This window comes from Sciurus vulgaris, assembly GCF_902686455.1.
Source record: "Sciurus vulgaris genome assembly, chromosome: 9".
Lineage (NCBI taxonomy): Eukaryota > Metazoa > Chordata > Mammalia > Rodentia > Sciuridae > Sciurus > Sciurus vulgaris.
Window position 1 is genome coordinate 144,032,760 of NC_136469.1, and position 20,485 is coordinate 144,053,244.

Sequence of the window (20,485 nt, forward strand, 5' to 3'; positions counted from 1 at the left end):
CTTTGTCCTATACTCCTGTGCAGCTATGATGACCAAAGCCAAGTCACAGCAAATGACAGGATAATTCAGTCAAGGGCTTCTAGGAAGAACTTCCCAACCAGTGAAAGGCAGTGCAGCGAGCCGGCCCCTGTGGCTGCCTCGGACCCCAAGCTCTCCCCCACCGCAAATGTCAGCTCCTGAGCGGCACCAGCTGAAAACCCAAAATGAACTTGGAGAACACCAGTGGTCCTCCCTGTGGACCACAGCCCGCAACGCGCACCGTGACCTGCCCCCGGGCTGCTCCAGGCTTGCTCGGGCCACTTCCCACCTGGGTTTGCCTGGCTCTTCGCTGCGGGGACTGCCAGGTTCTGGCTCCTCATCCTTGCCGCGGTCTGCTGCTGCTTCTCTGTCAGGCGCCTTCCAGGGCCCTGGGGCATCAGCAGGGCGGCACATGGGAGCCGGCCTGTTGTGTCGGTGGTGTTACTCAGAGGCAGTGACGACATCTGGCGCTCCCAACAGATGAATAAAAGGCCACCAAAGGCAGCGCAGCCCTGTGCGTTTGCCTTCGGGTCAGAGGTGCCTCAGAGTGGATGCAGCGGACATGGGGACGGAGGACGCCTTCCCTCCCCTTCAGGAGAGCTCCCACTGGGCACCAGCCCACCCTGACCTATCTCCATTTGCTTCCTTTGCAGGACAGATCGGCCCGGTGTGGCCCTTCCAAGCCAGAGAAAGTGAGTCCTGCTTCCAGGCAGGAGTGAAAAGCACACATTTAATATCCGACGCGCCTCCAGGTGTCACCGATAGGACTACCCTGGAGGGTGGGTTCTGGGACACTCTTACTAGGAGTGACTAGCCCTGAGTCCCTGGCCTGTGTCCAAGGAAGGACACCAATGCTGGAGACAGGGTTCTCGTGGTCGCCAGGGCCTGTGGGGTCCTCATCAGGGACCTCACTCCCAGGGGCAGCCCACAGAGGCCAGGCGGAAGCCTGCTCCCTCCGCGGGACCCTGCTGGGGTGGGCCTGAGCTGTGGCCCCCAGCTGCCACCCGGCCGTCTGCACGCTGGCCTAGACATTGGACTTGGCGATGATCTTCTCTAGCAGGCTCATCATGCGCTCCTGCAGCTGCAGGCTCTGCACCTGCAGGATGTTCTGCTGGTCCAGCACACGGCGCACCTCACGGCAGGTCTCCTCCATGGCCCGGCTCAGCCTGCGCTGCTCTTCCAGCATGGCCTCCAGCAGCCTCAGCTTCTTCTTCTGCAAGTGGCAGCTCTGTACCTTGCGCTTCTTCGTGGGCCGCTCCTCTGACCTGCAAGGCAGTGCAGCTGTAGATGCTGGCCAGAGCCTATGGCAGTGCCCATGGAACCCCCGCCACCCTGCAGGGCGAATGGGCTCTCTAGGCCCTAGGGAGTGAAGCCCCTGGCTCAGGTCTCCCAATTCCATGCCTGTGAAGAAGGACTGCAGCCCACCCAGGCAATGGGCAGGCAATGGGGCCAGAGGCACCTGGCCTTGGGAACCAGCAGGCAACCCCCGTGACGGTCCTCACCCCCACAGTTGGGGAGGTGTGGCGCTCTGGGCCGCAAGGGGCACGCGGCCATGAAAGCGCCAAGCCCCCCGGGCTGGAAAGGAGGGAGGCCCAGTCCCAGGGAGGGATGGAGGCTGGGTGGGGGGTGCTGGGCGGTGTGCCCTCTGCACTCCTACAGGGAAACTGCCCATCCCTGCTGGCCACGCACGGGTGGGAAACAGGTCCCAGAAGGAAGGCCCTGAGGCTTAAGACCCCTCCCACTCCCGGCAGCATGGAGAGGGGACCGGCATGCCTGAGGAGGGAGACAGGAGGACTGAGAGCTAGAGTGAGCACAGGCTTCCTCCCAGGACCTCGAGTCCCTGACAGAGGTGGTCCAGGCCTGTGGCTGTCCCACCAGGGCTCTGCTGTTGGGGTGGCAGGCATTGCTGGCTGACAGACTCACTGGAGAGCAAGGGGCTGCCAAGGCCCACCACACCCCAAGGTCCTGCCCTGGTGCCTGCCTGTCCCCAGGCTGTGAGCAGCGTGGGTGACCAGCCAGCTTTGGGGGTGGGAGAGTGGGGCCCATCCACCCTGCGTGACGCCCGGGGCAGCCGAGTGTGGGAACTGGGCTCAATATCCACAGAAACAATTGGCTGTAAATCTCAGGCCTCGTGCTAATTGGGTCTGGCTGCAGAACGGCCTTTTTGTCTGGGATCTTCAATGAGAAGTTCCCTCCAGGGAGGCACTGGGTGAACCAGCAGCAGCTCCCAGTGTGGGGATGCTGGCTGAAGGGACCCTCCTCGGAGACGGCTTCCCACTCCACCTTCCACAGCCAGACCTGAAGACCGGGATGGGGAGACAGTGACGCAAGGCCACATCCTTCCTACCCTCGTCAACTGATCAATTTGCATCACACCGTCAAAGCCCACCCAAATGTCCCCTTCCCATGGTGGCTGCTCTGGGCTCCTCCACCACAGGGCGCCTCTCCTGGACACAGGCCGGGAGCATGCGGCAGGCATGGTCACGTGGCCCACACCGTCCTGATGGCGGAGGGGACAGGGCCTGCCCCCGCTCTGGAGGCTTAGCTCGGCGCCTTCACAGTGCGAGGGCACCTGCTGGTCCTGCAGGGGCAGGAGGTGGGGACTCCAGGGCGGGCAGGGAAAGCGTGCTGGGGCCAGGCCTGTCTCCTCCCGACGCTCCAGGCAGCCCCCTGAGGAAAACACTGACTTATCCCCATTTCACAGGAGGGAGGCTGAGGCCAGAGAGGTCAAGGAAGTTTCCACGCAGTTCGAGGGACGGGGCAGGTGAGGAGCCCGCCTGCTTGCTGACACTACAGCCCTGCTGGTCGAGGCTGGCCTGGCCCTGGGGGCAGACACACACCGCCACCTTCGCCAGAGGCTCCATGCCCAGAGAGCCGGCACCCTCGCCATGCGTGGCCCCTGGCTCTGCCCGGCTGGACTCCTGTTGCTGCTCAGGGGTGGGCAGAGTGGGGCGGCCAAGGCACCTGGTCAGGAGAAGGAAGAGTGAACACACACTACCTGAACTTAAGGGACAGTAAGCTGGAGGAGCTGTCGGAGCGATCGTCCTCGAAGCGGCCTTCGTAGGAGCACTGGGTATACGGTAAGTACAGAGGGGTGGACTTAGCGGACGGCGACAGAGACGCCTCGGTCTGGGATGTGGAGGGCCCCGGCTGCTGGCCGTCTGGTAGTTTGCCCTCACAGGACTCGGGGACTTTGGCCAGAATCCTATCAATGGCTAGGTAATAGGGCCAGTCCGGCGGGACGGACTCGCTATCTGTCATGCATTTTAATTTCCTGAAACGAGAGACACAAGAGCCAAGGTGAGAAGCAGCTGGTCCCAGCCAGCCCACCCGGCCCCTGGCAGAGGGGCACAGGGGCTCCCGGACCCCAGGGACAGCCATGCTGGATCAGGCAGGAGCCACTCTTGGCCAGCACGGTCCTCCCCAGCAAAATCAGCCAGGCCTCAGGGTGCAGGTACACTGGACTTAGGAAGAAGCGAAGCTTTGGGACCTGTTTTAAAAGGGAAGCACACACCCTTACATGAGCAAGGGTGTCCACGGATGCTGGGAACTTGGGGCGAGTTCCTGTTTTCTCTTTAGCTTTCTGTAGTTTCTAACAGCAATGAACACATATTGCTTTTTACATACTTTATTCAGCAATTATAAAATATCATAATAAGTTGTAGTACAAATATAGTAATAAAGTTTATAACGTGACAGTCACAGTTTTCTAGAGTGGACACCTCAGGGAGAAAGGACTGAAAGAGCACAGGCTGCAGCATCCACAGCTTGAGTCTATATCCTGTCTCCACCACTGCTGTGTGAACTTGGACAGGTTCATTAACCTCTCTGAGCCTCCAGTTTTGCATCAGTAAAATGGGGATGAAGGAGTAAGCCCCTCAAGGCTGCAAGGAGATTTAATAAAACCATGCCTGGTGCCTGGCATACAGGAGGCCAGACTCTAATATCACTCTCAGTAAACCTAACAGGAGGTCATGCTGGGCCCTAAGCTGATGCTGCTGCCTGTATAGCTCTAGAGCCTGCAACCTAACAATAAGCAGTGGGGCAGGGTCCCTGGGCTGAGGGTCTACACAGTGTGGCCCTGCCAGCTGAGAGGTCCAGTAAGCCCCTGGAGTTTGGCCATCCTCTAGGTGAGGGCTGGGAGACGGCGCCTCAGGCCAGCTGGGCAGCTCTGGGCAGGCCAAGGAAGATGCCACAGGGTGCAGTGGGGGCTGCTCTGCCAGACCCAGCATCTCCTGAGGCCCAGGTTCCCCATGTGCTGCCAAGGCCCCTCTGAGCCTGGCCCACACCTGCAAAGTGGCATGCCTCTGTTTCCCACATGGGGTTCTCTGCCAGGGTGTGGCCTCTGGTCACACTGGGCACTGGAGAGGATGAACTGGCTGAATGAGTCACGCCCAGTAAACAGGCACAGAGGAGGGGCTGCTGATAGGGGTGTGGGCACCGGCCAGCAGCAGCAGGAGGCTCCCCAAGGCCCAGGCTCTCTCCACCAAGTGCAATAGCCTCTGTGGAAAGTCAGGGGCAGCTCACAGGAAGCACACAGGCTGCATTCCTGGCAGTGGGAGTACCATCAAGCCACCCTGGGGGCACAGGAAAGGCAAGGTTTACATCTGGTGCCCACACAGGCCTCTGCCCAGACTCCTCCAGAGACCCATTCAAGCTACCCCACTCCCCCAGAAACAGGGCAAAGCCTGCCCGCAGCATGGGAGGCCCCAAATGGTATTCCAACATATCATGCTCCACAGAACTCAGCCACTTTCTCTGACTTCCTTAGCCTGACAACCTTAATATGTAAAAGAGCTCTTGTTAAAAAAAAAAAAAAAAGTCTTGAGGCTGGGGTTGTGGCTCGGTTGTAGAGCACTCACATAGAATGCGGGAGGCCCTGAGCTGGGTCCTCAGCACCACATAAAAAGAAAATAAAGGTATCATGACCACTTACAACTAAAAAACACGTTAAAAAAAGGTCTCTGCAGTGGGAAGCTGGGGGTGGGTAGATGAGATCTAGTCACCCAGCTAAAGCTTTGGCCAATTAAGGACCATGTGTCAAGGCCTCCTTGCTGTGGGCCTTGGTTTTGCAGGAGCATCTATGGGGAGACGTGTGCATGGGTTTCATAGCCTATGAGGTGCCCTTGTGCCCCCAGACTGCAGGGGCTGGCAGGACCCCTCTGCTGTGCCCTGGCCTCCTGGGCCTCCTTGGCTCACACTGCCTCCAGGAATGGAGACACTCCCTCCCCGGGGACTCTGAGGGAGGCTTTCAGGATAAATAATGAAGAACCCAGCCAGACGCCAGAGCGGGCCAGGGCAGTTGCTCCTGAAGCACTGAGTCAGAGAGAGCCTGGGGGGGGCAGCGGCAGGCCTCCCCCGCCCTCGGAGCCCCTGCCTCCGCAGGCATGTGAATGGGAGCTGTGGGGACCCGGAAGGCCAGGCGGGCTGGCCACGAGGTGTTGTCACCACACCTGCGTCAGGAGGCTCAAGTGGAGCAAGGTGATCCGGTGCCAAAGACCCCAAGCAGCGGCAGGGTTGCGGTTTCGGCTCCCAGGCCTGGCGGGGGCCAGTGCTGAGGGTCAGAAATAGGCCTGGGACAGGGACAGGCTCCCGACAAGCTCCTCCTAGGGCCGTGAAGGCACAACTGCTAACTGCTTCATGGCCTTTGGTCACAGCTCCCAGGGCAGCCAGGGGCCATGGGACAGGGCTGGGCTCTCCTCTGGCCTTGGTGGGAGCATCTCCCCACCTGTAAGGGTGAGGTGGGGCTCCTCCTCACATGGAGTGTGGCTCAGGTGCTCACAGGCACACCTGCAGCGTGCCCTCTGTCCCCCGCACCCCGGCCAGCGGAAGCTCCGTGAGCAACCACCAGACAGCGCCTCCCACCCTGGGACACAGCGGGCTCTTGGCAGCCCCAGGCCCAGTCTGCATAGAGCGCCCGCGGGGCTGGTGCTCGTTGCTGCTCTTGGTCCACAGTCCTCAGCTCCTGTTGTAACCTGGGCCCTCACAAGACCCTCCTCAAGCTGACCTTCACCCCATGCCATGACTTTCACCCCACACAAGACCCTCCCGTGCTCACCGCGAGCCTCTGGGTGGCCAGGCCCCGAGCACTGGGAGGTCCTTGGCATGGGGCCAGCCTAGGAGCTGTCTTTGGCCCCTACCTGCAGTTCCCTCCAGGTTCCGCTCCAGTTACAGGCTAGGGACAGTCAGCCTGGGATGTGATGGTGGCAAAGATGGGGGTCCAGGCCTGGCGACTCCCAGTCAGGGAGTCCATAGACCAAGGCTGGGTTCTACTTTTCCCACCCACGAGTAAGCCCCTGTCCACAAACTGGGCACTGTCTGGGTACTCTGGGGTCTTCACCATCAGTTCTAGTCACCCTTCTTCCCACAAGGCCAGCTCTGAGCTGGACACATGACAGAGGCTCCATTGATGCTCAAAGTTCCTGAGCGTCAGGATGGGATAGGCCAGGAGCTGAGCCTCCTCACTCTGGCCTCAGTGTCCCTACTGTACAGGGGACCCCAGCACCCTGCAGTGCTTGGGGGCTGTGGAGGGATGGTCAGAACCAAGCCTGGCTGACAGCTTGTCAACCCTGGCCAGGATGAGAGGGAGTGGTCAGGTGGGTGATGCCTGCATGAGGTGTCCACCCGTGAGGCATGGTGGGCAGCGAACGGTCCAATGTGTGTCCCTGGAGCTGTGGCCCCACACCAAGCCCAGACCTGGGAAGTTGACAACACTCCCAGCATGGCCGCCCTGAGATTTTCTGACCAGCTTCTCGCCCTTGCTGGGCCTCAGTTTCCCCATTTCCCAAAGGGAGGCTGCACAGGTGGCTTCCGAAGGCCGCTCTCCCCAGGGGCCTAATGCCAGGCGGGCCCCCTGGCCGGCCGCACGCCCTCCATCCGAGGCGCCCACCTGTACTGGAAGGTCATGTTGGTGATCTTGATCTTGATCTCCTCGCCCAGCCTGCGCTCGCCCGTCATCTCGAACAGCTTGCTGGCCATCTTCTCGTACACCTTGGCGTTGCGCTTGGTCTGCTTCAGCTCCTCGAAGAACTCCTCCCAGACCAGCATGAGGCCGCGCATCTCAGCGTCCGTCCAGTTGCGGGCCCGCCGGTGCTTCTCCGTCTGAGGAGACACAAGGTAGCCGGGCACTTCGGCTGCTGCCATGCTGGAGGCACCTGCGGGGTGAAGGACGGCGCTCAGGCGGGGCCCCAGGCCCGTCCCGTGCACCATGGGCGGGAGGCACCGCGCGCTCGCTCGAGGCAGCTCCGCGCTCAAAATGGGGCCTACATCTGACAGGCAGGAATTTAGTTAAAAGCTTTTAAACGGGAAACGTCATTTTGATGTCACGTTTCCATAGCAACAGAGCAACTGCATAAGCTACAACAACAGAAACCTTTTAACTGAAAGCGCAGGAATCAGGGCCGTGCAGACGGGCCATCAATATTGCAGCGAGCCAGTGGCTGGGCCCAAACTCAGCAGCCTGGCAGCCAGTCCTGCCTGCCTCTTGCCCAGCCCTCGGGCCTTGCAGAGAGGTGTTCGAGCCATGCTAGCCAGGCTCCTGAAGGGTAGGGTCCAGGCAGCAGCCCCACTTAAGCCCCACCTGGCCACAGGCCCGGGGTCCAGGGAAGCCTGGGATGAGTAATGAGATGGTCAAAGAGAGGCAGGGTGGGGAAAGAGCGAGGAAAGACAGGCAGATAGGGAGACGGGGCTCCTGTGCTGACCTGACCAAACAGCCGCTGGTGCTGTGGGTTCCTTGGCCCAGGGAGCCTCACCCTCCCTCAGGAGGGTCCTGTCAGGAGGGTCCCTGGTCTTGTGGACCAGCACTTGGACAGCACAGGACCAGGGGTCTCAAGAAACCCTGCCTCTCCCGTCATTTGCTCTTTGCTTCTCTTGCTCCACCCACACCCTGAGTCTCAGGTCACGTGGGCACTGGGAACCCAAGCTGGTCAGAGCCCAGCCCTGCCTAGCGGTGCAGGTCAGGGGCACATGGACGCTGACCTTCAGAACAGGCTGGGGTTGGGGCAGCACTGGACAATGAAGGCAAGTCCTGTGCTGAGAGATGAGGAAAGCTGAGAACGTACAGAGTACACTCACCAGAAAGACCTGGGTGGGGCAAGGGCAGCAGGGCAGGGTCCGGCCTGGAGCGTGTCAACAGGCAGGGAGACACAGCAGTGGCCAGGCAGTGCAGTGTGGAAAGGTGGGGCAGGGCCAGCCCGGGGAGTGGGTTTCTGTCTCTGTGGAACAGAGGGACTGAAATGCCAGGAGGGGTGGGCAGGGACCTCAGCCTCAGGAGCCAAGAGGCAGGAGTGGCTGAGCGAGGGGGTCTGCAGAAGGAATGTGTCCCCTCAGGGTGCTGGTGGCTGACATTTAGAAGTAAAAACCAAATGAGACTCCATGGAGCTCAAGGTCCCTCTGCTGGACAGCCCATGGTGGACGTGGTATCCAGCTGGATTTGATGTCCACTGGCCCAATGCACATTGCTGTCCTGTCCGGCCCCAGCACCCAGGGTGAAACAGCAGGGAAATGTTGACAGGGGGACGGGAGATGTGCCCGGAGGAGGCAGCATCTGCACACAGGTGACCCCAGGAGGGCAGCGGAGGTGCCTGAGCCCAGGCACTGCCCAGCAGGGGAGCCAGTACAGGGTGCAGTCAGAATGGGAAGCCCCAAGAGCTTTCGTATCCCCTTCACAGATCCAGGCTACCCCTGGCCTTGACGTCATCTCTGGGGCCCAGTTGATCTCCTTCCTCTCTGGGCCCTGGGTGTCATCCAGAGACCGAGGGATGCTGTACCTACATCTGGCTGTGCAGTGCTCCCCAGTGAGACTCACAGTTGCTGCACCTGTCCAGTAGGGGCGTCCAGTTGGGGTACCCAGGAGGGACCCTATTCCCACTCACTGCCCAGTTGAGCCATACGACCAGCTTAATGGCTCACTGCTGCCCCCTCGTGTCTAGCTCCCAGGGCTCTCAGGAGCATCTGAAGAAGGCCCAGGAGGCCCACTCTTCCAGGAAGCTGCTCCTGCAGGCTCAGGGTATGGCCTTCCAAGGGAGGCTGGGGACCACCCACTGCCTTTCCCAGCCTTTCTCCAAGGGCAGAGGTGGGGCTGACTCTCAGCACCTCAGCACACAGGGAGAAATGGGCTGGCAGGGACTGTGGTCCAGGCGGCCAGATTTTGAGTCCGTTCCACTGGCTCATATGAGACCCTCCTCACCACCATCCCTCACCCCGTTTCCTCCTCTCAAGTGGGAAGGACAGGACCTGGTGGGATGGCTACAAGTCACCCAGCCAGGCTTTGGCACAGCCCCTCCAAGGTCCTGAGGACAAGGGGCCCTTCTGCCACCTCCAGCTCTTCCGTCAATCTCAGAGCTTCTGAGGAGGAGAGCCCGGGATGCTGTCCTGGCTGAGGGACAGCTGCTGGCCAACAGGTGTCACTGCTGGAGCTCCAGGCCCTGGAGCTAGACAGCTCCAGAGAGGCATCTACATCCTCTGCTTGCTGGAGTCCCAGTGGGCACAGGAGGGCAGAGCCAGCCTGGCAGGAGCTACCCCACAGCTGCACCACCCTCCCGGTGGCACTTTCAGGTGGTGAGGGTGGGCTTCACCTTCTCTTCGCAGACCTAGGGTGCCTTGGAAGCCCTGGACAGGGTGTTCTCTGGGGTCACTTCCTGAAGCAGCATCCTTGCCCCAAGGGCAAGAATGAACTGGGCTGGTCAAGGTAGGTGTGCCAAGCCCCCAGCTATCGCTGCTAAGGTGCCCCATCTTTCCCCCAAGGGGAGGGGCTCCATACCTTGGCAGAGTTGCATGGCCTGCTGGGACCCTCAGTCACTGTGGGATCAGGAGGCAGAGGGCCTAGAGCTGGGCACCCAGCAGCACCTGCAGGGAGAAGGTGCAGGTCAGCCTCAGCTGGAGCATCCTGGGGGGCCCAGGCACAGGGCACAGGTCCACACTGGCCCTACTGTGCCGAGGCAAAGCCCACACTCACATTTCACTCAGCATCGAGGGTACTGGCTCCACCGAGCTTGGCAGGCTGCAGGAAGCCAGACCGGAGCAGAGGAGTGGCGGGGCTTGGCCCACATGAAGCCCAGAGCAGGAAGTGTGGCCCCCCGAGGCCAGGCTCCTGCCAGGAGCAGCTACCTGCAAGCTGATGGGGAGAGTTGGGAGGTTGAAGGACTCAGGACTTGGCAAAGGCCAGGAAGCACTTGGAGCGTGTGGGTGTGGTATGTGAATGTGGTCCCTGGGGGGCGCGACTGAAGGGCCCAGGCCAGGGAGCCATGAGCGGTCGAGAAGCATGGACTACTCCAAGAAGGGAAGAGGAAAACCAGCAGTAGTGATGAGAAGGGTCAGATCCATCTCGGGTTTGGTCTGTCCTGGCAGCTCCTGGGGCCTGGCTGCCTACCCCAGGGTGCCGGGCACACAGCCTGTGGGTCCGGCTCATGTGCTGGGCATTACCATCTTTTCCCCATGCCAGTGAAGAACCCAGACACCTAACTTTCAGGCCTCTTCCTCAGTGGACAGGCCCCTGCCCTGAACCAACAGCACCACTGGGTACCCAGTGGCCAAATGCCCGTCTCCCATGTGAGACAAAGCCCTGTCCCTGCTAGACTGTGATGGGGAGGGAAGAGCAGGCTGTGGGGCTGAGAGGCTGTGAGAACAGGAGAGTGTGGTTTCCAGGAAGGACTTGCAGACCAGACTCAGGCCTCCTTACTGTGCTGCCCAAGCAGGGTTTCCTGCCCCGGTTTGCAGTGTCGCTTCATGCTGAAGAAACCTGGAGCGGGACCGTGACACCCGTACTCACCTTGCCCTGGCACTTGGCTCAACCATTCGTTAGAAAGTTTCTTTTGGGAAGCTACTTCAGAGTGCTTTTTGGAAATGGGTGCCACTGGAGGCAGAGAGGGCAATCCCCAGCAAAGGGCAGGAGGGAGAGGTCCTGCACTTCCAAGCCCCCCAGGGCTCTCACAGGCAGATGGGCGGGCACGCTCTGGTGAGGAAGAGGAGGGTTCCTTCTCTGCTCAGGCAGTGCACACAGAGGGCTCCCTGCTCCTGTTGGTCTGGACCCTGCTTCTTCCTGTCAACACCAGTCATGCCAGGTATGCCGAGGATCTTACTGTTCGCACCTAAACCATGGTGGCTCAGTGAGGAAAAGGGACCAACTTGGTAGCTCCAAAGGGCAAGGCCATCGGGGGCCCAGGAGTTGTCACTGGGATTCAAGGAGATGAAGCGACTCCAACGCTTAGTGCAAGAGGAGAGAAGCAAACATGGTGGGGCCATCCACCAGGTCTCTGAGCTGAGCAAGGGTATGCCTCCCGAGTAAGCAGGTGCAGCCCGGTCCTGAGCAGAATGGTCCTGCGGCCTCTCCTGGCACCACCCGCAGGGCCTACTCGCTGAGGAGCAGGTGGACGACTGCAGATGGTCAACCAGAACCGGAACGGGCCTTTGATGAAAATGAACTACACACCTTGCCCAGAGCAACCCACAACCCAAGATCACCACAACACTGACCACCAAGGCTCCAGAGGAGGCTCAGACCCAGCCAAGAAGGAAAGCGTCCCTGTCGAGCTTAGTGAAGACTCCCTGGGGGTGGTGGTATTTCAAATGGGAAGGACCTACAAGCTAAAAAGATTGGAATGGGCACTACAGACATGGTGGCCAAGCCAGGCCAGTCCAGGTGTGGGGAGAACAGCTGTATTGGCGGGCAGCAGGGTCCAGCTGGGACAGGAAAACAGGCCATCAGTGACCAAGCAGGCAAAACGATCAGTGGGGTCACCAGGGGACACGAAAGGAAGGTCGTCTGAGGACACAGCTCTTACCACTCCTTTAGTGCACAGAAGCCAAATGTGGAAGCAGAAACAGGGACGCATCTGAGGCCCTTGCACAAGTTTACAATGCTACCAACTGCCAGAGCTTCTGGAGTCCATGCCTGCCAGGCAGGGAGACCGCCCACACCACAGCTTGTGAACACCCCGCAGGAGGCACCCGCCACATGTAGGCCTGGCCCACAGTGCCCGATGACTGCTGGGAGGCCGTCAGCACCTGGCCACTGGAGAGGAGAGGGACATGTCCTCAACCCAGGAAAGCAGGTTCTCAGTGAGCAAAGTAGGCCTCGAACAACGACTGTGAATGGTTTCATTGTTCCTTTAATTTGGATGTACAATTTTTGCAGCAGTTTAAAAAATTTGAATATACATCTCACATCAGTCCTTCCTCTTGGCAGTGCACAGTCAGGTCTGGGCTGGGCTCCGGGACTGGTCCATCACTGCCCTGCTGGCCCAGGGGCGCCCACAGCATAAACAGCAGGCCTGATGGGAGGCCCTAGATGGGAGACAAACCACTGCAGGCTGGTCCCTCCATCCAGCCTGGGGCACAGGGATGGGACTCCCTGGACGGCATTAAAGCATGACAGGCACAAGGGGAAGATGGCCCTGAACCTTCCGGATCGCTTCCAGTTGTCACATGGCTCTCAGAACATGTCCTTCCTTCCTGGCAGCTCCAGGCCCAGTGTGGGACAGTCCTCTTCTCACCTGTGCAGCCCACACTGTCCCCCCAGCCTCAGCAGCTCTGAGTTCTCCAGGCTGGTGGCTCTGGTCCTGGGCATCCAGCACAGAGGGAGGAAGGGAAAGAGCCCAAGTGCGGATGCCGTCTGCTAGGAAGGATGCCCACAGGTAGCAAGAGGGAATGCATTCCACCCCACAAACATACAGAGCCAAACTCACTCCAGACCCGGGGTGGCGTGAGCTAACTTATTGCTGTGAGACCCACCAGCCAAGCTCAAGGGCAGGGCTGTTCCAGCCCCACTGGAAGAGCTCCCTGTCAGCGAAGGGGCCCTTTAGGGGATGGAGCCTTCTCTGATGCTACATTCTGGGTGTCTGGAGGTGTTTCCACCCCAGTCTTTCCTCCTGAAGGGTTCATGTGCAGGCCAAAAAGAGAACAATAAAGGGCCCTTGGCAGTTGGAAAGTCACCTCCGTATGGGGCCACCAGCGGAAGGGAGGCACATTTTTGGAGAAGAAACATGCTTAAGTGCATTGCCAAATAATTCTACCCTGGTTTCATTAAAATCTTTCCTGATAGTACCAGCAGGAAAATATAAACCCCGCCCTCCCCCTCCCCCCAAAAAACCTTGACAATCAAAATGACATCTTCAACAACATTTGGAAAGCCGCAGATCAGGAGGAACTTGATGAAGTGCAAGCCTTCTGCAGAGCTGATAGGGTGGACGGCTTTCTACAGCGGGACTTTCACCGAGTCCCACTCTGTGAGGGGCTGGAGCTATGCCGCCAACTCCTGGGCAGGTCTAAGAAAGGTCCAGCTCCAGGCAGAGTGGACATGGCATTCTTGGAGGTCTTGCATATTTGTTTGAGGCCTGTGTGTAAGTGAAACGCGCATCTGCACACGCGTACCTCTGTACGTGCGGCAGCTTCACTGGCAAACTGCATCCCTGCACTCACAGGAAGGCCTTTGGCTTGCATCTGTCACCAGAGCTGGGTTTCAGATCACAGGGTAAATGTGGAGGTGACCAATTAAACCTTTAGAATCCAGGGGTCAGAATCCCAAGGGGGTGGCCCCAAACGTCACATTCACAGTGCTACTTCTTACAAATGTAAACATCTAGCCAGGAGCAGAGTCCCCCAATGTGTGTGGGACAGCTGCTGAACGGCCTGGGGGCAGGCAGAGCTTTCCCACAGTTCACAACCCTAGAAGGCATTCTGGGGGGAGCTGGGATGAGAAAGGGGAGGCCCGTGTCACTAGAACTGGAGACTTCCTACTTCTCAGGAAGATTCTGTATCTTCCCTTAAGGTCCTTCTCCAAAGCCAGATTCATTTCTACCCTTTCTGCTGCCCTGACACCAGGATGGGCCGATCCCAGTGTGGGGAGGCCTCATGGAGGCTGAGGCTGCCCAGTGGTTCCTATGGACTTCTCTGGTGCACAGTATGTCATGTAACCCCACAGACTGATGTGCAGTGAACTAACTGCACAGATGGAAAGGTCTCTCTTCCTCTGCAGACTGGAGAACATTTCAGAACAATCCCCACTTACCACAGCAAACACCTCAAACACCAACCATCAAGAGAAACCCACCAGAACAGCTGACAGCAGACTAGCCAGGCCTGCTCCTGGGGGCTGGGAGGCAAAGTACCTGCCTGGGCATGGCCAGGCAGCAAGTGGAGTACCCAGAGCACGCCCGTGAGCCAAGAGCAGTCAGGGTTTTTGTTTCAACAGTTTGGCTACTTTGGCCTGGAAACAGGAAGCTGGTCAGGGACCCAAGGCCTGCAACAGAAGTGGTGGCTGATGGGGATGTGGAGCTGACCAGTCACTGACCTGTCACTGACCCTTCCCTCTGTACTATCTCACCCTGCCTGAGATTGAACCCCATTCCTGCTAAAAGGGCCTCATGCATGATGCGAGAAAGGAGAAGAGGTACTAGGGTCCGCTCCTTGCAGTTGCCAAGACACTGAGTTTTGCTCTTGACCAAGAGGGACCCAGATGAAGTACAATTCAGGGACACCCATTAGGCTGCCAGGCCAGGCTCCTGTCTGGGTCCCACTATGCAGAAGCAGCAAGAGGACGGCACATCCAGCACCAGTAGGCCACAGCCCGGGGCCAGCTCGGGACTGGGCTGCAATTGTTGGAGCCAGCATTTCTGGATGCAACAGAGGCCGCTCACAACCAGGCAGGTGACAGGGAGGCCACGTCCCTACGGGTAGGTGGAGAGCTCTCCTCAGGGCTCAGAGTCAGCCCCAGGGAGGACTCCTGCTGCGGACACCTGGACACCAGCACCTCCATCATTCCAACCATCTGCGAATGTGTGAAAAGGGGACACGAGCAACCAAGTGCCGTCAGGCGCAAGGAGGGCACGGGCCAGAGGACGCCACTCCACAGGCGCTGTTACATGCAGCACAGGCCTCGCAAGTCACACGCTTTACACGGGCATAGGAAGAGTTACATTAAAATTAATCTCTTTACTGATATAATTAAATTTTAAGTCCTGAGAAGAAAACAGAGAAAGGGAGAAGGGCGCTGGGTGTCTGGCACCCGCAACTCCCACCTGCCACACAACACAGCGCCTGTGCAGCTAGACTCCAGTAGCGGGCACCCCGCTGGGCAGGGATGAGGGATGCTCTCCAGGCTGCTGGCCACGTCTACTTGTGGGACAGGGCAGCTCAGGGACAACCTGCAAGGGCAAGGACTTATATCCTGGACGCAAGGGCAGCTGCGACTTGGTGACAGCTGAAAGCTAGGAGAAAGACAAACACCTGGTCGACAGGCACTGCCACCAGCTGCCATGAGGACAGCGACACAGGACTCAGGCTCAACCCCACTACACTGCACATTCCCTGTCCAGGACCCATACCGCCAAGAGCTTCTGCCACTGGGCAAAGACACACACACACTGTTGGCTGCCTGCAAGACGAAAGTCAGAGCCACAGTGCACAAGGCAGCCCCGAGAGGCAGGCGCTCAGTGCAGGCTCCCAGAGGTCCTGGCCCCAGTGGCTGCCTCCTCTTGGCCTCTGCCTCCACAGGCTCTCAGCAGGTGGTGACCTTGTGGACATTTCGCAAGCAAGTCAGCAGGCGGTGGTACGGGCTCCCTGGTGCCGCGACCACCTCAAACACAGACTGGAAGGCCCTCCGGTCAAGCTCCTCCTCTATCTGATGCCTGTAGAAGTCTGTAGCAACCAGGCAGAAAAGGTTCACGTCCACCTGCTCCAGCTTGCCCATCCTGCTGACGACGTGTGGAAGGCTGGTGAGGAGTCAAGGGAGAACTCTGACAAAGGTGGGGAGACGGCCTCCCTGTCCTCCTGGGGAGATTCTTTCCTGACCGGGCCTCCAGGAGGCCCAGGGAGAATTGAGAGCGACCAGAGTAGTTGAGGGGCAGCCTGGACTGCGGCGTCAGCAGCAGCAGATCCTATAACCTTCTCCCTGCAGGGCAGGGGCGTGGGCAGAGCTGGCCCAGGAGGTGGGAGCCCTGCAGGCGGGTGCTCACTCCTGGCCCTCTGTGCTGCAGCACTTACCTGGCCGGGTCGCCTGGCAGCGCTGGCTGGTGGCTGGTGCTCCCGTCTACCCTGCTTGGGGTGGGGAGGGTCTGTGCCTGGCTGGTCCTCCCAGGCGCGCCGGGTGAGGCTGTGCTGGTCAGAGGCTCCTGTGGTCTGTCTGGGGGAGGGCTGCCTAAGGAGCAGCTCCTGGCCACCAGCACTGAAAGATGGGTCTGGGGATGGGGGCTGGATCTTTACTTATGCCTCTCCCCGGGAGGCCGTCAGCACAATGAGGAGAGCTAATGAGAAGCAGCACAGGAAAAGCCCAGCACGCCCCAAGCTGCCCTCCCTCCCCTCCTTTTCCCTCCGCTGGCCACAACACTTCTGCCACACACCAGCCCCTCTGTGCAGCCCTGGTTGGCTCTAAAATGCCTGGGCCTTCTGTTTTGTATCCCTGTCAACATTTTACATCCTTGGGGCTGGGTCAACATCTCCTTGACATCTGCGGGGTTCTGCAAAGGTAAAGTTTCAAAGCTTTCAACAAAATCTAAACTCAGATGTCCTAGGACTGGCAAGGCCTGGCACCAGGCAGGAACCCAGCCACGAGGACCAGGGAAGGATACATTGCTGAAACCCACGGGCTGGTGGATGCACTGACGAAGAAGCAGGAGAGGCTCCACATGGCCATGGCGACTGGGGTCCTCTGCGTGAAGTTGGACAGGGACAGCATGACCCAGTCCCGCACCATGGATGACTGCCCAGCACTGTGCAGAGTCTGAAACACCTGGGAAAGAGCGAGACACCTGAGCGCAGGGATGGGCACTGGAAGGGGAGCCTGGGTTCTCCCAGCACAAGTCATTTCTAAGGGGAGGGGCCTGGCCCTACTGGCAAATCCTCTGGAAGTCTGGGACAGACTCCCTGCCCCATTCCTGTCCCACAGATAGCTCACCTTGTACACTACAGTGGCCATGAACTGTGGGTATGGTTGCTGGTTGGACAGAAACTCTCCAATGACTTTGTTCATAACATCCTGGGGTGGGAAGAAGTCATCTAGGAACTGAGGCAGGATCCTTGCCACCACCCTGGCTTCACAGGGAAAGCCCTTCCTGATCCTGGAAGAAATGGGTGGGTCAGAGACAGCCTGATCCCTAACCCCCAAACCTACCCCAGGAGAGTGAGTGTGGAACCAGGGTCCTTGACTGGAAGGGACACTCAAGCGGGGCCCATGCAGGAGCTCAGGTGTGAATTCTGAAAGCAGAAAGGCCAACCCCAGCTGTCCCCTTGTCTTCTTCACAGGGACGGTAAAGATGACTGCCGCTGGGTATGGGCTCTGAGCTCCTAAATCACACGGAGTGCACTCTGCAGAGGGGAGTGGCCGTCCAGTAAGGGATGGCAGGGTGGCAACATTACGGAAGGGAATTGTCTACATCAAAATGGTCCATGACTTATCCTATTGCCCTGAATCAGGATTTTCCTTCTTTCCCCATCTGGACCCTGACTCTTCTCTTGTCCATCATTCTCTCAATAGAGTCTGAAATCTCCCCAATGCAGCGCCCTTTCCAATGCCAGAAGACAACAGCTGTGATGCTCCTCCCAGGGCACACACAGGAAGCCCTCTTCTGTCTCTGCACCAGCACCTCCCCTTGGCTGCTGGAAAGCTGCCAGCTGAATGCTTGGGTTGTGCTCACTGGAGCATTTATTTCCTCGGCAATAGACCATAAGTTCCCTGAGGACAGGGGCTTGGCTGTGCACCTGTGTGTACCCAGTTGTCCCCAAGCCTGGTTGCAGTGGTGCTCTGTGAACACACTGTGCTGGAACAGTGGCTGCAAAGTTCATTCCAAAATTCAACATGGAAGCTATCCAGCTGGGCAGAAAACCTCGTCTGGTCAGAGAGGACATGCAAGGTCCCTTAAAGAGTGTGCTTGCGGGAAAGCCAGATGGCTTCCCACTGGCTAGAATGTGCAGCGATCACAGGTCGAGTGTGGCCACAGGTCACAGGCCAGTCGTGAGAGGAAGAAGTGGGGCCTGGTTCTGGAGAAGAACCTGAGGAGGCTCCACCCGCTCTCCACCTAGTGCGGGGCAGCAAGGCCGTGGGCCTCGAGGCTCTCAAGGACGCTTGTTTGTTCTGCCTTTACTCTTCCTGGCGCTATTCCCAACACTGCTCCTGGGTGCCACGCGCTCCTTCCCGTGACCCGAGGGCAAGAAGAACCCTACTTCCACCTGGCTCCTCTCTCATGAAGGACAGCAGGGTCAGGGCATTTTAATTGCTGCATGCCCAGCCTCCCAGCATCTGACCATTCAAGTGCCCAGGCTGCAGTAGAGAGGGACAAAAGTGGGGGTTAGCACCACAGTGCTACTGGGGTCCCAGGATGGCCTCTCAAAGGGACAGCCCAAGCCAGGGTCAAGGTGTGGCAGGGAAACTGGCGGGAAAGGTGCCAAGAGGTCAAGCAAATAGGCAGGCACCAGGCAGCTGCTTCTGGCTGGGGCTCCAGGGCAGCATGCAGCTGCCAGGAGGGCTACGCCTCTCACCTATCGAAGAGAACAGACACCCGCTCCATCGCCACGATCACAGACTCGCTGTCTGGGGCCGCAGGGTTTGGGTCGGCCGCTCTCCCGGGGCTGGCTTTCTCCTTTCCTGAAACGAAAGCACTCAGTGGAAGGTCACGCGACTGAAACTCCAAAGCTGCAGAGACACTGCCCTGTGCACAGGAGTCCAACGGATCACCAGGAACAGCGCAGACGGCCCAGGGCTCAGCTGAGCGATGAGGGGTGGAAGGTTTTGAATCCCTCGGGCAAGGTGAGGGGCTGGCTCAAGGCAACACCAAAGGAGCTGCATGCCAGGGGCCTGGTCTGTGTCCCTCAAGTGAGCCTGCTCCTGTTCTTGCGTCGCTGGGCACAGTGGCCCTGGGTAAGCCCACAGCCCTCGTGAATGCTCACCTGTGTACATGCAGGTGAGCATCAGGCCCAGAGCGGCCATGGCCCGATGAGGGCTGTGCACGTTCACTCTGTCCACGCTCAGCTTGACCAGGGACTCTGCATCCAGCCGGGAGAGCTGCTCGGAGAGCAGGAGGCGCTCCAGGCCTCGGAGGGCACAGTGGTAGATGGTGGAGGGGGTGGCCTCCTCGCTGCCAGACAGCATTACCCCACACATCTGCAGGAGAGGACAGGCTCAAGCACGTTCCCCAAGTCAGAACTGTCCTGCACATGGTCCTGCAAGGACCTTCCTGGGTCCAGAAGCACAGCTGAGGCCCACTCACCTGTATCACTGATGCTGAAAACTCTGGCCCCACGTCCAGAGGATAGTTCTCCATCAGGTAGAACGCAGTGGCACACATCACCAACACATGCTGCTGGCTGTGCACGTTCACGCAGCTGGAATGGAGTCGAGAGCCCAGCTTAGCTGCACAGCCTGCTCTGCCCCCAGCGAGAATGGTCAGCTCCTCCATGAGCACAAAGCCACAGGCAATGCCTGCTTCTACACCGGGCCCCTCTCCAGGCTGCGCACAGGGCCCTCTGCCCCCACACAAGCCACTTTGTGCTGCTCCTCAGCATGTCCTACAGATTGCCTCACAGCAGGCAGGTCCCACCGGCCAGCGCTCTCCCCGAGGCCCACACCACCTTATAATCCTGACTTGTGGACTCGCCCAGGGGTCCCGGGCTGGCCTGTGACTGGACATAGCACCACCCACACTCAGATGGCCACTTCATGTTCCCATGAGTCACTAGGAGACCCTGCCTCTACTGCTTTGCACAGGACACCAGCCCCCTGCCCGAGGAACAGGGGCCAGGTATGCCTGCCATCTGCCTCAACACTACAAGCTCCTGTGTCCCTCTCAACTCCTCTGTGCCCTGGCACCCCTCAGCAGAGACTGCATTCCTGTGATGCCAGGCTCTGTGACCATGAGGACAATGGCTAGCTAAGGCCCCCCTCAGGTCTGTGCCCCTCTGGCCTGAAGGAGGTGGCCTCAGCTCTGCTCTGCCAGGCCCCAACGCATCCCTGCCCACATACTTCTCCCCCTCAGAACTTTGCTCCCTTGTGGCAATCACACCTGTGGGGCCAAGATCCTCACTGTGCCCTTCAAACCTCACATTTAACGTCACCCTAAAACCCACCCCAAATCTGCACTCCGGTCACAGGACTGCTGGTTTTCTTCCCAGCTCTCTTCTCAGCTTCTAACTCTTGCCCTCAACTCTGTCTCTGCCTGATAAAACCCACCCCAGCCCTGGAGGGGAGGTGCTAAAGACAGCTCCAGGTGCAGGCCCTGAGCAGGATCCCATCTGCTCCAGACCTCTCCAGGGCTCCCAGGACACGTTTCTGATGAACTCCTCTCTTTTCTTGATTGGGAATTGAACCCAGGGGTGCCTTACCACCAAGCTACAACCCCAGTCATTTTTATTTTGAGACAGGGTTTCAACAAATTTCCCAGACTGGCCTGGAACCTGTGACCCTCTTGCCTTAGCCTCCCGAGTTGCTGTGACTACTGGCGTGCTCCGCCACACCTGAACTGTCTCCTATGGGGTCCTGTGA

At 59.1% G+C, this 20,485-nt stretch overlaps 2 protein-coding genes across 6 annotated transcripts in view; both read right to left on the reverse strand.

The window, feature by feature from the left end:
- Positions 1-261: 261 nt before the first annotated feature.
- MSANTD1 (Myb/SANT DNA binding domain containing 1) lies at positions 262-12,546 on the reverse strand. 3 transcript variants are annotated; one of them, XM_079154489.1, is made up of 5 exons: positions 11,491-12,546; positions 9,779-9,864; positions 6,908-8,231; positions 3,017-3,292; positions 262-1,283 (listed from the first exon to the last, which is right to left on the reverse strand). In XM_079154489.1, the coding sequence occupies exons 3-5, from the start codon at positions 7,225-7,227 to the stop codon at positions 1,043-1,045; spliced, it is 837 nt and encodes a 278-aa protein (XP_079010615.1). In that variant the 5' UTR covers positions 7,228-8,231; positions 9,779-9,864; positions 11,491-12,546; the 3' UTR covers positions 262-1,042. The 3 variants fall into 3 exon arrangements, with proteins under 3 accessions (XP_079010615.1, XP_079010616.1, XP_079010617.1); XM_079154490.1 differs by lacking the exon at positions 11,491-12,546 and having other exon boundaries at positions 6,908-8,044; positions 9,779-10,647; XM_079154491.1 differs by lacking the exons at positions 9,779-9,864; positions 11,491-12,546 and having other exon boundaries at positions 6,908-7,172; positions 8,092-8,351.
- A 13-nt stretch (positions 12,547-12,559) lies between these two features.
- HTT (huntingtin) overlaps positions 12,560-20,485 on the reverse strand; it is a 140,250-nt gene continuing 132,324 nt past the window's right edge. For all 3 annotated transcript variants that reach the window (XM_079154365.1, XM_079154367.1, XM_079154366.1), the window contains 6 exons: positions 19,215-19,329; positions 18,895-19,108; positions 18,487-18,592; positions 16,907-17,069; positions 16,581-16,741; positions 12,560-15,725 (listed from right to left, as the gene is read on the reverse strand). In XM_079154365.1, coding sequence (XP_079010491.1) covers positions 15,512-15,725; positions 16,581-16,741; positions 16,907-17,069; positions 18,487-18,592; positions 18,895-19,108; positions 19,215-19,329 — 973 coding nt within the window. In that variant the 3' untranslated portion in view covers positions 12,560-15,511. The remainder of the gene's footprint in view (positions 15,726-16,580; positions 16,742-16,906; positions 17,070-18,486; positions 18,593-18,894; positions 19,109-19,214; positions 19,330-20,485) is intronic.